Genomic DNA, 15295 nt, shown 5'->3' on the forward strand with positions numbered 1-15295 from the left:
CTCTGCACCTAGGGAAGTCAGTCAAAGTAGTAAATCTCATTCTCAATGTTGTCACTGCAGGCTAGCAAAATTGGTGACCCTTGCAAAGAAGTTACCAATCAATAACTTCATATCTGTTTGTCACAAATTGAAAATTACTTCTACAGAATCCTGGAGGAATCAAAAGGTCTAAATGTTGAGAGCACACAGGGAAAGAATTTCCAGACTAGGGTGGCATGTAACTTGGAATCACACATGTTCAATCTCTGTATGTGACAGATCTTGATGATGGCTTGCAAAAACAGCGTCCAGATAAATTGTTCTCTTGTAATGGGTGACTGAAGCATTGTTCAAAGGAAGTTCTTCTGTGACAGTATCACCTCTTCTGGCAAAAAGATTTTGCCTTTGGACTCTGTCTTCCTTCTCTTAGATTTTCTTGAAACCTGGTAGGTTTTCTGTTGTGACATCCATATTGAATATAACAGTCAAATACTCATAAGTAACAAAATATTTTTGATTGTGACATAGCTAAAGTACATTCACAAAATACAATGACCTGCACCCTACACCCACCCATTATCAAGACAAATTTATAAATAACTAAGGTCCCATTAAATGGAATTTCTTTCAAATCTGGTTTCTTCTGGATTGTCATACTGTATATTAAATGTGTGCTTTCCAGATTAGCAGCACTAATGACAAGTGACCTTTACAAAGAGATTGATTTCATAACCATGTATATAGACCATGTATAAATGAACAAAAATCATAATTTAATGTCAAAGTAACATATTAATGCTATGATTGTGAATCATGATCAAAATCATCCACTACTATGGACCTGTAGTTCAAAGAAAATATGCACTGCACAATTGCATTTCATGTCCAAAACTTACAGTGTTGAAGAAATCTCAATAATATATAAAGTAATCTCACAGAAGAGCAACCAAGAACAAGTCCCAAGAGTAGGTAAGAAACCAGCAAAGTTTATTGATTGGTATATACTGTATTCCGGAGAAATTCACAAGCTTGTTGCCAAAGCTAGAGAATATTTGTCATGATAAAAGTTCAGAGAGCAGGTGTTTTATATGACACTAAAATAGCCAAGGAGATGTTTAATGGAAGCATACAACATTATGAGCAGTGGAAAAACAATTTCCTTTTGCTGAGCTAACTTGCTGATACAAATTTAAGCCGACTGGTTGGAGGATTGGTGGGAAACTGAGAATTTGTTTCTTGTCCAAGAGTGGAGGGATTCTGGAACTCACAGCCTGAAAGGAGGGAGGAAGATACAAAAACATATTTCAAAAGTAATTTGTTAAACAACAGAGTGTCTAACTAGGTAGCATAGCTGGTGCTACTGATGCAGCCCTGATCTTGGGTGATGCCCTCAGGGTTTACATGTTCTTCCACTGATCATGTGGATTTCCACTCGATACTACGATCATATGTCACCTTCCTGAGTACTGGGGTCAAAATCTTCAACCAATGAAATATAAAGCCCAACAAATAAACTGAGGAATAACTGGAAATCAGAGTGAATAAATCAATTTCACATCATATATGGAAAGGCAAAACCTTTATCCCTGATTCTGTATCTGAACAAATAAGACTTTGCAGTTCAACTTAACGTTCAAACCAGAGAAGTTGATTGGCAGTTATAACCAATTATCACACTGTTAACAAGGTTAATAACAGGACTAATTTTCCTATGACTGATTTTAATGAGCAATTAGTTTGCAAGTCAAACAAGATGTTAAAAATAGAAACACTTGGTGGGTTGCAACTTCAGGCATTTTAAGTAGTCAAAAAAGTATGACATTGACGATAACTTGTATTTTGTGGAACCTGGCTGTGAATAGAGCACCAACTGAAGAAAATGCAGCCACTGAGATTTAGTAAGGACATCAAAGATTATGGAGAAAAACCAGGAGAATGGAGTTGAGAAGTAAAGTAAATCAGCCATGATTGAATTGTGGAGCAGACTGGCCTAGTTCTGCTCCTGTGTCTTATGGTCTAAATATAAGATGCAAAAGATCACTTGATCCATAATGCCCTTGTTAGGAAAAAGATTGTTATGAACTAATCCAACATCCTGACACTTGGCCTGGTTTCTTAATTTTCATATTTTGCATGAAGTAGAAGAAGGCCATTCAGCCAATCAAATCCAAATCTGTTCCTTTCCCACCACCCCATAATCTGTTCTTTCTCACACGCCCATCATCTTCCCACTAATTGTTTGCCCCTCTGAGACACTTACAGTCATTAGTTGATCATTGAGCACCACTTTGGGAAACACCCAAAGCATTGCATGTAAATGTTAACAAGCTGTGACACTGCAATTCCTTCTTCAGGGTATACAACCTCAGTATCATACTTACTCTAGGAATAACTAGCAACCTTGTGTAAGAAATAGAACCAGGTTCAGGATATTCACCCCCTTGCAGTTCATTAGGATCATGATCAATCTTCTACCTCAGAAATATTTTCATGCATTAATCTCATGTAATTATTAAAGGAGTTAAGAATGTTAGACAAAATAAATATATATTAGTGATAAGTGAGGCAGCCATATGGAAAGCATTAGGGAATGACTTTGAGAGATCAGCACCAAGAGCTTTGTTAGGGTAATAATATTCAAGAATGAATCCAGAATTGGTAACGGGTGGATATTTTGGAGGGTCGTAAGTCTGAAGGAAATTATGGGAGGTAAGTGAGGGTAGGAAGGAATTTTGAAATTGGTTGTATTTGAGGGATTGCTCAGCCAAGGAAATAATGGGAGAGCCCACTTTGCACCAAGATGATACTTTAAAGTTAGAACATAATGGCAACATTTTAGAAGAGAAATGGTACAAAGCACTCTGACATATTTAGGATGACAGCTTAAGCAACAGATAGCTGCCTAGGGGCAGATTCAGACCAAATTAGAGTGACAGAAAGTTGCAGTTTGATTGATCTAGTTCTGAGTTATCACAGTTTCAAATGATGAATGCAAAGAAATGTCAATCAACCTTTCTAACACATGTGTAAAGTCTTGTTCCTTTAAGCTTTGGACATTTTGAAGACTTTAAAAGTAGTGAACATTGATTTTCTTTTTATTTACTTTGCCTTTCTGTCTTTTCATCCTACTCCTAATCTTTCTTTCCCTCTTCCTTTTTATACCATCTGTTTCCCATCTCTGCCCCTCCTCTTCCTTAACTTGGCTCAATCTGCCTGTCATCCCTCACCCCTCCTCAGTCCATCAATCACCTCACTCACCACAGCCCTCTCTTTAAACTGTTTTTATGTCCCTCAGTCATGGTACAGAATTTTGACCAAAACATTAACAATTCACTCCTCTTCCCCAGCACCCACAGATGCTACCAAATGTGTTGAGTTCCTCCAGCATATTGCTTGTTGCTCTGGATTCCAGCATTTGCCACCTCTTGTGTTTGTAGTGAATTTAACTTTTTATTATTTATTTTCCAATTCAATGCCTTTTGCAGTTATTTCTCAATCCCTAAATGTCTTAGGTTAAGGAAATTTTCTACTCACTTCCTTGTTTTCTCAGATCTCGCAATGCTTCCTCACTGTACCATCACCTTCTTGCATTCTCTATAGAAGTATTGTGAGGTAAAGTTTGAAAGAAAAATGTCTAACTGTGAGCAATCTTGCTAGATGGCTAGCCAAATATGACCAATTATTCTCATTCATATGCCAGGTCAGGATTGGAGATGCTTACTGGTGTTCACAATGCCAATTCAATTTGCAACGCTTCATCAGATTAAATTGATGTTCGGATGCAGCAAGACGCAAACAGCAATCCAGGAACCCAGTAATAAATGGAAGCAATCTTCATGCACAAATGTGGGAGGCAATGGCTCTAACAAGACAGAGTGTAATCATCTACCTCTGGTAGTCAATGGCATCACTGTCACCAAGGTTCCCACCATTACCATTACAGACTCACCTGCAGCAGACACTTAAATATTGCAGCTACAAGAGCAAGTTAGAAAGAGGGTATCCTCTGATAAGTGATTCATTACAATCATCTACTCCTGGTGGTCAATGACATCACTGTCACCAAGGTTCCCACCATTACCATTACAGACTCACCTGCAGCAGACACTTAAATATTGCAGCTATAAGAGCAAGTTAGAAAGAGGGTATCCTCTGATAAGTGATTCATTACTAACACTCCAAAACACTTTGACCATCTACAAACTACATCAGGCGAGTGATAGAATACTCTCCACTTTCCTGAACATCTGCAGCTCAAACAAGATGGACACTATTGGGATTTTTAAGAGACTCTTAGATAAGCACATTGATTTTAAAGAATAGGTTGTGTAGGAAGGAAGGGTTTGATTGATTGTGGAGTATTTTATGTAGATTGACACAGTATAATGGACTGAAGGGCCCATATAGCATCATACAATTCTACATATATTCCATGTAGTACTCAAGAAGCTTGACACCATGGAGTACAAAGCAGCCTGTGTTATTGATTGCCCATCCATGACCTGAAGCAGTCTTTCCTCCACCACCAGCACACAGTAGTTTGTGCATTTTACAAAATGAAAAAAAATTATTTAGCCAGGCTGCTCTGTCAACAGCTCCCAAACATGTGGGCTTTTATCAGTAAGAAGACAAAAAATGCTTGATAACAAGGAACATCACCATAATGATATCCTCCAATCACTCACTACTCTAACTTGAAAATATTTTTAAAATTCAATGCTGCTTCATTACTGCTCGGTCTAAATCCTGGAATTCAATCCCAAGTATTACTGTGATTCTTCAGGAAAATGGTCCACCATGACTTCCTGAATGTAATTTAAGGATGGACAATAAATAATTGCTTTGTCAATAATCCCTAAAATTCAATAAAAATATTCTCCCTTAGAACAATTGCTTATCAATAGCTGTTCTTGAATTTATACAATTTCTAGTTCATATTTTGGCACTATATTCTTTTTGAGAATTTAATCACTCTAATTCCAGCTAAGGGCATTTTTATTTTGTACATTTTGCTGAGACTTAAAATTCCTCAACATGAGCATTATCAATTATTTTAATGGACTGAATAAACCAGTGTTAGCCAGATGAAACTATAGTCTATGATTAGAGGATTTCATGAATCAAGGACAGGGAAAGCAGACAAACCTATTGTTGTTGACCCCTCCCCCCCACCTGCCATTTTGTGGACTCTGAACTGATTTTTGCTCTGGCAGAAACTAATCAGATCAATTGATTGTGGACACAAGGAACTTCAGGTAATAATCTGCTAAACCTGAGACCATTCTCAAATGTTTATTATGTAAAACAACAGACCTACCAAAGAAGCAATCTGTAATCATGTTAAATTCTGACTGGGTTGCCTCATCTTATTGGTTTGGACCAGTCAGACTTGAAAGACACAAATAAACAAGGCTGAGGTGGGCAGAACCATGAAGCAATGTTGGTTGTAGCCCTGGATTAGAACCAGTAAGAAGGTGACTCAGGTAGGACAGGTGACCTTAAGCCAATAGGACGGAGGTCCACTAGTTCAACTGATAATGAACACTATAAATGTCAAGAGCTCCAAATATGTAGGGATGATATCTCTCCAGCAACCAGAGATCAACCATTGTAGAAAAGGAGGAACCCACGGACATGTGGACATATTAGAACCACAAGGAAAAGCTGGCTAGTGTAGACTCCTTTCCTGCATAATGCCTTTTCTCTTCATTAACTGTTCATAGAGGATCAGAGATTCTAGTGGGATGCACACAGATAGTTAGTTTATGAACCAACGTGCTTTTTAGTTGAGATATTAGAAGTTACTTGTCAGTAAATACAGATAATTATTTCAAGGGGTGATTCTTGTAACACCACCATTAGTAAACATAGCAGAGGGCATTTGGCCCCTCGTGCCTGATCTTTCACCATAGTGCAATTCCCTTCCACGTACAGCTAGTAATGTGATTGGTCAAACTGCAGAATGTAGGAAAAAATGAAAACCGTAAAGAAATCTGAGACAAATAATGAAGGAGAAAGCACTCTAAGGGCCTGGAATTCAGATATTCTCTTATTTTACCTGTAAATGGAAGTTCACCGAGGATTTCACAAGGAAATAACACAATCCGGTTAACTACAGCACATTGAAAATAAAGGCAAGATTGAGAGCAATATTCAGATTGCCAGCATTAGAGTGATAGGAATTGTTCAGTAATTGAAACTGATGAACTTCTGAGAAATCAACTAACCTATTTTTGAGAAAGTTTAGCAATGGAGGCATTACTTAAGTTGCATATGAAGAGAGAGGTAAAAGGTCAAGGATCTCAGAAGTATAAAGAAATACATTGAACATTGCAATTTATTAATTGACCTCACAAGAATAGCCTTTGTCAAAAGGCATTGTGCCCCATGCTTGTAAAAAGAAACATTTCTAACCTGCGGTAACATAAAGATTAAAGGAATGTATAGTGAGTTAATCCACAGCAGTCTCTTCAAAATACTAGACTAGACCACTCAGTCATTCACATGGTGAGTTCCTGATACAGCAGCATTTTGTCTATGATTTCCACTGATGAGATTCTAATCTCACTGCTTTACTTGGGTGAACTCACTGATTGACAGTGAATATGATTCATGAGAGGCAGAGTAAAGGAAGCTAACCAATATTTATACCAAGGAATATTTTTAAAGAATAGTTTTGGCAAAAAACTGCCTCTAGGTGCTCTCTAATTTCTGCATTGGCCACTGACAGGGAGTGAGATTCATGAAATACAAAAAATAGATAACAACATGGAAAATTTTATTTTAAACGTATGTAACAATTTAGTAGTAACCATTAAATTTATCTTTTACTTTTCCATATCCTTTTACACTCTGTAAGTGTATCCGTTTGTATATCACTACTTCTGTTATTCATATAACTTCACACGCATATATAACGAGACTCAGTTTCAGTGTGGAACCTTATTCAAATCAAACATGGAACTTCGAAGTGGGTGCATCGATCACCACAGTTAATTCAAAATATTTTATCCTGTTATTTTTTCCATGAATAGAAATTATGATTCGAAACAGTTTGTAGAAAATCTAACTTTAAAGTAATCATTTGCAATTTTGGATAGTGATCAATGAACTGCATACATATTGTTATATTTATATAAATGTCTGCTGATTTTCTTTATTGGTTTTGCAGAAATTCAATTGGAAGATACTGCATATTTCACAATACTGTGCAGAGATGATAAAGAAACTCCAATATATTTTATATTCTGATATCTGTACTTGAAGGTGGTATTGAAGAATTTCAATGTAAGTAATAAATGCATTATAACAAGAACATTTTCTTACCTCCCATGAAATCTTCATATTGTTGATATTTGTTCCTTCTCCTTTGACATTTTTTGGATTCTTCTCAGGAGCTAAATAAAATGTAATCAATTAAATGAAGAAATTCAATCTCCACAAAATGGAAAAATGTTTCTATTATATGTAGGTTTATTTAATATTTGGGCAAATTTCAAACATTTAAAAACTTAACTTTGACTATTGATAAATATAATTGTTCTGTTTTTTTTAAAAAAGGAATCCATTGTTGCTTTCATCTATATTAAATGGAATAAAAGTTGGAAGCATTGCTGTAGTGCTTAAAGATCTACTCTAATATGATGGATTGCTTAATGCAATAATAGTTTGGATCCTGCTGAAAAAATAATGGTATGTTAATGATGTATGCCGTTACTAACTCAAAAGCACATTCAGGGAATAAGGGATATATCATGAGTTATTAATCTCTCAAATGAAAGTTGCCAGTTTATGTTCCACCATTTGCTTTGCATAAATGGCATCTCACCCATAACCTCCATGTTAATTTTCAGAACTTGTGAGAGTTACACCTCAATCACTGATTAGATAGACTACCTACTTAAAATTGGTGATTAAGGGTGTAAATACCCTTTTAATAACATATTGGCTGCTCAAGTGAACCTTCAGACATAGTTTAGTATTATTATCATAATTCTGTTTGCAAATTAAATAATCCTGAATTTCAACATATTTCCCTATTTTCCCTTTATGTTTATTTTCACCTTTTAATAACTGAATGTTTCTTTCCCTCTCTCTATTTCTCTTTCTACAAATGCAGAACAGCAATGGTGCATGGTTGCTACCTGTAGGCAATCAAATTAAACCTTGAATCTCTGCTGTCAGAAGTTACAAGGAAAAAATCAGAACCAGAATCAGAATCTGGTGACATAGGTTGTGAATTGCAGCAGGCCAGGCAGCATCTATAGGAAGAAGTACAGTCGACGTTTTGGGCTGAGACCCTTCGTCAGGATTAACTGAAAGAAAAGATCGTAAGAGATTTGAAAGTAGGAGAGGGAGGGGGAAATCCGAAATGATAGGAGAGGACAGGTGGGGGGGAGGGTTGAAGCTAAGAGCTGGAAAGGTGATTGGCAAAAGGGATACAGAGCTAGAGAAGGGAAAGGATCATGGGACGGGAGGCCTCGGGACAAAGAAAGGGGGAGGAGAGCACCAGAGGGAGATGGAGAGCAGGCAAAGTGTGATGGGCAGAGAGAGAGAAAAAAAGGAGGGGGGAAATAAATAAATCAGGGATGGGGTAAGAAGGGGAGGAGGGGCAATAACGAAAGTAAGAGAAATCAATGTTCATGCCATCAGGTTGGAGGCTACCCAGAAGGAATATAAGGTGGTGTTCCTCCAACCTGAGTGTGGCTTCATCTTGACAGTAGAGGAGGCCATTGATAGACATATCAGAATGGGAATGGGATATGGAAGTAAAATGTGTAGCCACTGGGAGATCCTGCTTTCTCTGGCAGACAGAGCATAGGTGTCTGCAGATTTCCTTGTGTTTAGGTTGTGAATTTTGTTGTTTTGTAGAGAGTAGAGCACTGGGCAAAGCATGCATCCTCAAGATGTGCCTGTGTTGGTTGTCAGTGAGGAGAAATGCTATTTTTGATCCTCATTGGCTGTGGGCTGCTGCTGAGGTAGTCAAGGATTCGGTTGCAGAGGGAAGTACAGAAGCTCAAGTTTGGAAGCTTGTTGGAACTTGTTAGAGACAGGGAACACAGTTCAACCTTCGGCTGACCCCTGAGAGGCTTCAATCCAGAAATTAGCTGACTACCATTAGAACACATCTGAGATATGAGAATGGTCAGATTTAGTGCCTTGACAGTGAGTGATGGAAGGGGATGTAGCTAAGACCACCAGGGCAGAGATGGACAACCTGTTGGAATATAACTTACTAAGGCAAAACAGAACATTCCATCCTTTCAATACAAGAACTTCAGACCCTGGTGTAGGCAGGAAGATCAGAGTTTATAGGGTTGCCCTCTAGAGCTGGGGATGTTTACAAACTCATACTTATTTGGATCAGTGTTGAGTGTTGAGTATATTTGAAAGTTAGGATGATGTACTCCATCTAATTAAGTCTAAAACTACTATGCTCTATCTGTTCTGTAGTCAGTTAGGTGAACAGGCTGTAGGTATAAGATCAATATAAATGAACGTACTTTTGCTTGACCTGAGAATGGTAGTCTGAGCAAGTTTTTGTTCCACAAGCGGATGGTCCTTTACACTTAACATCTACAAAAGGCCCACTGCAAACGTGCCCCTATTACCCATGATGCTAACATTGTCATGGAGAGATAGAGAAAAAATTAAAGATTCAAGATTGTTTAATGTAATTTCGAGTGCACAAGAATAAAGGAGAACAAAATAATTATTACTCTGGATCTGATGGAGCACAAAAATAGCACAAAAAGATAAAGTAAATAATAATAAATAACACAATTAATATAAATCCATAAGATAGTTTATATACACAAATTGATTGTATGTCAATTAAGTGTCGCTACATACAAGAGTGCATGTACACAAGGTGACTGTCAGGAAATGATAAAATATTGGTGATTGGGTGGGGGGGGGGGGGAGGAATCATGGGTAGAGATGTGAATCAGCCTTACTGCTTGGGGCAGGTAACAGTTTTTCAGAAAATACAAAAGAACTTTTCTTATCTTTTCACAAAAGGAATAAAAGGGTTACTGTATGAAGAACATCTGGCAACTCTTGGGCTGTATTTCCTGGTGTTCAGGAGAATGAAAGGGGATATCATAGAAACATTCAGAATGTTAAAAAACCTGTTCAGATTAGATATGGCAAAGTTATTTCCCATGGTAGGAGATTTAGGACAAGAGGTGATGACTTCAAGATAGAAGGTCATCCTTCTAGAACTGAGGTACAGAGAAATTACCTTAGTCAGAGGGTGGTATATCTATGGAATCTGTTGCCACAAGCTGCTGTGGAGGCCAAGTCATTGGGTGTATTTAAGGCAGAGATAGATAGGTTCTTGATTAGCTAGGGCATCAAAGTGTATGGGGTGAAAACAGGGGAGTGGGGATGACTGGAAGAATTGGATCAGCACACGGTTGAATGGTGGAGTAGACTCGATGGTCCAAATGGCCTACTTATGCTCCTATATCTTATGGTTTTATGCTCTTATCTTGATATGCATCTCATGGTGAAGGCAGACATTAATGATGAAATTCACTACTGCCTTCTATGCACTGGAGAGTCTTTCATTAATAGGGCAAATGGTGTTTGAAGGTTAAGTCGTCAGAATGGCATACTCCTCATGGTCTGCTGGTCAGTGATGCTAACCTTCCCTATGCTTCTGACACTTGCACTATAGATGATAGGCATTTCAGTGTACTGGCAAAGTATCAACAGAGCTGCAGAAACTTTTAAGATTCACTGGACAGATAAGCAAGCCAATACTATTCTCTGCTAATGGAACAACATTCACAACACTGAGGTTCCTGTAACACTTGGTTAGCCAATTTAGGAAGCTATATTTCTTACATGTCAGAACACCAGGTTTCTAATTTTTTTTTTGAAATGTGTTATGGGACAGAGGAAATGCTTCAAGGATGTAGTCAACACCTTGAAAAATGCAATACCGGCTCCTGAGAACGTCTGGGTAGTGACTGCTCAAAGGAGAAGCATCAGGGATGGTGTTGAGAACTCACTATCAGGAGCACACAGGATCACTGAATAAGAAGAACACGACCTCACAAACTACCCACCATCCTGCCCTGCTTTTGGAAGAGACTGCACTTCTTACAATGGCCTGATCAGTCATATCAGAACTCTCAGTCTCAAAACAGATGCAAAGCAAGTTATCCTTGATTGAAAGGGACTGCAAAAGGAGAAAAGATAAAGTACCATGGGATCTTCTCCCTCCACTTGTTAGAAGGATTAAAGTTTAATTTCCCTTCTGACTGTCAGACTGCATTTTGTGCAGTCATTGCTGGAGTAATACATCAAATACGCTTCTCTAATACAAGAAATAAGTTGTAAACAAATTTTAAAGACCGTCTTTAGCTAATTCAATTTTTATGATTCAATTCAACTTCCTTTCAATTATTTAATAGAGAATTACAGTGAGGCAGTTACAAAAACAAGACATTGGACAGGTATAATGAAATACTTGGTACATGGGCAGGTTTGCTTGAAAGGTCAAAAGTCATGGGAAACTCAATTCCAACCTTGCCCACTCCTGTGCTAGATCTCACTCCTTCTGGCAAGGGAATTGGAGGCCATTCCATAACACACTGGATCAATCACCTTCCACCTTTTAATGGGTGGCATGGTAGTGTAGTGGTTAGTGTAATGTTTTCCAGTGCCAGTGATCCAGGTTCAATTCCCACTGCTGTCTGTAAGGAGTTTGCACAATCTCCCCATGACAACTTGGGTTTTCTCTGAGTGCTCTGGAATCCTCAAAATTCCAAAGGTTAGGGTTAGTAAGTTGCGGACATGCTATGTTGGTTTCAGAAGCACAGCAACACTTGCCAGCTGCCCCCATCCTTGGAGCGTGCTGATCATTGATGCAAATGACTGTACATTTTAGTACTTCAACATATAAAACTAACTTTAATCTTATGTGATGTCTCAGTCTGCACGGCAGTAGGGGCAGAGTGCCACCCAAAGGCTGACTGCTCCTACAGAAGCTCTGGCATGTAATGTCAAGATGCCACCATCACAGCTCTGGATCCCATTGTTGATAGGGTTGCTTAGTTTCAGATGGTTGCTGAGCAACTCATTGTTTAATAGGATTGAAAACCAGACTCCTGATGCTAGGAATCAGAAATAAAAACTCAAAATAATGAAGCATCTTGGTTCTGAAGTTTATTCCTTATTATACAGATGCTGCACAACCTGATGTGTTCAGCATTCCATATGTTTACTTCAACGGGACGTACTGTTACTGCCTCAAGGGTCTGGAAATGGCTTGATACGCTGATGAAGGGTCTCAACCTGCAATGTCAGCTGTTTATTCCTCTCCAAGAAGCTGCTGGACCTGCTGAGTTCTTCTAGCACTTTGATACTGCCACTCATGAGAACAACAATTGTAAATCCAGCACTGTTTCCCCACCTTTGCAGTTGCAGCCAGCCAACCCAGTCAGCTTTGAAAAGACTGGAAATAATAATGCAGTCTGGAGCCAGGCTTTGGCAAAGAGCTACCCTTCAAGGTTATCTGTAGCCTCCAGCCGTTCATCAGTTATGTTGGAGCCTCTGAATAATACTGATTGGGAGTAGCAAGACAAGAAAAGGCTTTTGCAAGACACATACCATCAGTACTGTATGTATAAAGTAACTAGTTTTGGATGCCTATATGGTTTAGAATTTGATATGGCTTGGTCTCATTTTGAAGAACTGTGACAAGCTGAATGTAAAGGATATCAGCAAAGGAAAGAAACGTTATGAGATGTAACCCAAAAAATGGAGGGACATTGAGACATGGCCTAGTCAGCGCGTTGAGCAACTCAGGGTTGAATCTGTAAGTGCTATCCTTGACCTAAGCAAAGGCTCAGTGTTTGGCAGCTGCTATTGAAGAAGTCTTATTTGTTGTATTAATGCATTTCTTCTCTGACTCTTGTTCCTGTTCTACGGTTATTAAAAGCTTAAGACACAAGAGGAATCAAACAGTTGATGTCTTGAGACTGTTCTGACAGTCAATAGTGTTCCTGATCCTTCTCTTTCCTTATGAACTTAACTCATTTGTAGATTAAATACCTGAAGGATTTCAAATGTTGGTGTTTATTTTTACCACAGATAGTCTTCAAAATTGTTTATAATTTTATGCAAATTTGCTCTTGCTTCTCCAAAACAATTAGCCTTGCAGAATTAGAAATATAATTTTCTTACTTAAGAAGAGAAAGAGAAAGGAGGCTGAAAGCAGTAGACCCTTCTGACTAATATCAGTTGTTGAAAGTTACTGAAATTCATCATCAGAGACAAAGACTGGGCACGTTGACAACGCGAGCTAACGAAGCCAGCACTTGCAGACTGAGTCATACCCGACTAGTCGCTGAACCTTCTGCAGTGTTCACTAGTCTGCATGAGGAGGTATCTATGTATTACATATATAGACTTCTTAGGGCTTTTGATAATGAAAGCACACAAAGTATTTGTGACATGGTTGATAATTGGCAGTGAGGTGGGCTAAATAGAGAGAGTCGAGGTCAACAGTGTATTCACTGACTGCTGAGACGTGGCAAGTGAATGCAATGAACAGCAGCATTTTGTTACACTATGACAGAAAGAATAAAATTCTATTATACATTCCAGTCAAAAAGACTCCTTTTCAGCCAACCAATTAGAATTTCAAAACACATTTGACAAAGTTCTGTGCTTGAGATTGGTGGGTGGAGTCGACTGGCAATCATGAGAAACAAAATTCACTTGGAACAATTTGATCGAGAGATAAAACGGTTAGTATTTTTAGATTTTCAGTACAATGGCAAGTTATGTTTAAGTGTTTGGTAGACAAAGGCAATTAAATGTAATTACAATAAATATCAGATGGGAGTTAAGTCACAGGTGTAGACCAATTAGGTAGAATTTGGAACTCAAGCACCATTCATCCAAAACACTCTCATAAGTGCAAAAAAAAATCAAAAACTTGTTTTCTTTATATAAGTCAGTCAAATGCAACCTCATCTCCGGGATTATTGGCTAGATATAGAAAAATGACTCACCAGAATTAAGTAACATAACTAGCTAAGAATGAGAAACTTGATTTTTTTCCCCCAGTTAATGTTGTGCATAAGGGATATGAGCCAAAATGAAGCATACTTGTTCTTTTGAGCTTATGCCTAGTTTATGCATTATTAGCTATAAGACAGGCTCAGAGTAATTCCTGCTAATTAATTCTGTAAGGCACAAGAATATGTTTTAAGTGGGAAAGGTGAAAGACAAGTAATTTTGTCTGAATTATGATTCTTGGTGCTTAGTTATGTTAACTATCTAATTGGCGAAGCCTCTTATTTCAAAACCACCGAACTACTTATGTTCCAGGCTTGGTTGCTGTGCTTGAATACAGTAACCAATTTATCCAACTGGAAGCATTTCAGTTAGTTCATCTAAGACCATAAGACAAAGAAGCATAATTAGGCCATTCAGCCTATCAAGTTTGCTCCGACATTTCATCCTGCATGATCCATTTCCCATTCAACCCCATTCTTTTGTCTTTTCCCTGTAACCTTTCACTTCCTGAGCCAATGACCTGGCCTCCATAACTAACTATAGCAAAGAATTACACAAATTCACTGCCTTCTGGCTAAAGAAATTCCTCCTTATTTCTATTCTAAATGGACACCCATGTATTCTGAGGTTGTGTCTTCTGGTCCTAGACCACCCACTCCTCAAAATTAGAAACATCCACTCTATCTAGGACTTTCAACATTCAGAAGGTTTCAATTAGGTCAACCCTCAGGCTTCTAAATTCCAGTGAGTACAGGCAGAGAGCCACCAAATGCTCCTCGTATGATAACCCTTTCATTCCTGGAATAATTTTCATGAACCTCCTTTGAACCCTCTCCAATGTCAGCACATCCTTTACCATAGCTTTGAAGAGGGATAGGAACAGGAAAGTAAGGAAAGTGTTTAATTGGAGTAAGGGGAAATATGAGGCTATCAGGCAGGAACTTGGAAACATAAATTGGAAACAGGTGTTCTTAGGGAAATATACAGAAGAAATGTGGCAAATGTTCAGGGGATATTTGTGTGGAGTTCTGCATAGGTACGTTCCAATAGGACAGGGAAAGGATGGTAGGATACAGGAACCATGGTGTACAAAGGCTGTTGTAAATCTAGTTAAGAAGAAAAGAAAACCTGCAAAAGATTCAAAAAGCTAGGTAATGATAGAGATCTGGATGATTATAGGGCTAGCAAGAAGAAGCTCAAGGAAGAAATTAGGAGAGCCAGAAGTGGAAGCAAGAGAAGGCCTTGGTGGACAGGATTAAGGAAAACCCCAAGGCATTCT

At 38.3% G+C, this 15295-nt stretch overlaps 1 protein-coding gene across 1 annotated transcript in view; it reads right to left on the reverse strand.

Moving 5' to 3' along the window:
* Positions 1 to 15295, reverse strand: part of chl1b (cell adhesion molecule L1-like b) — a 547507-nt gene that overhangs the window by 310830 nt on the left and 221382 nt on the right. The window contains exon 18 of the mRNA XM_059944908.1: positions 7306 to 7376. Within this exon, the coding sequence (XP_059800891.1) occupies positions 7306 to 7376 (71 nt within the window). The remainder of the gene's footprint in view (positions 1 to 7305; positions 7377 to 15295) is intronic.

Source organism: Hypanus sabinus, chromosome 19 (genome assembly GCF_030144855.1).
Source record: "Hypanus sabinus isolate sHypSab1 chromosome 19, sHypSab1.hap1, whole genome shotgun sequence".
Lineage (NCBI taxonomy): Eukaryota > Metazoa > Chordata > Chondrichthyes > Myliobatiformes > Dasyatidae > Hypanus > Hypanus sabinus.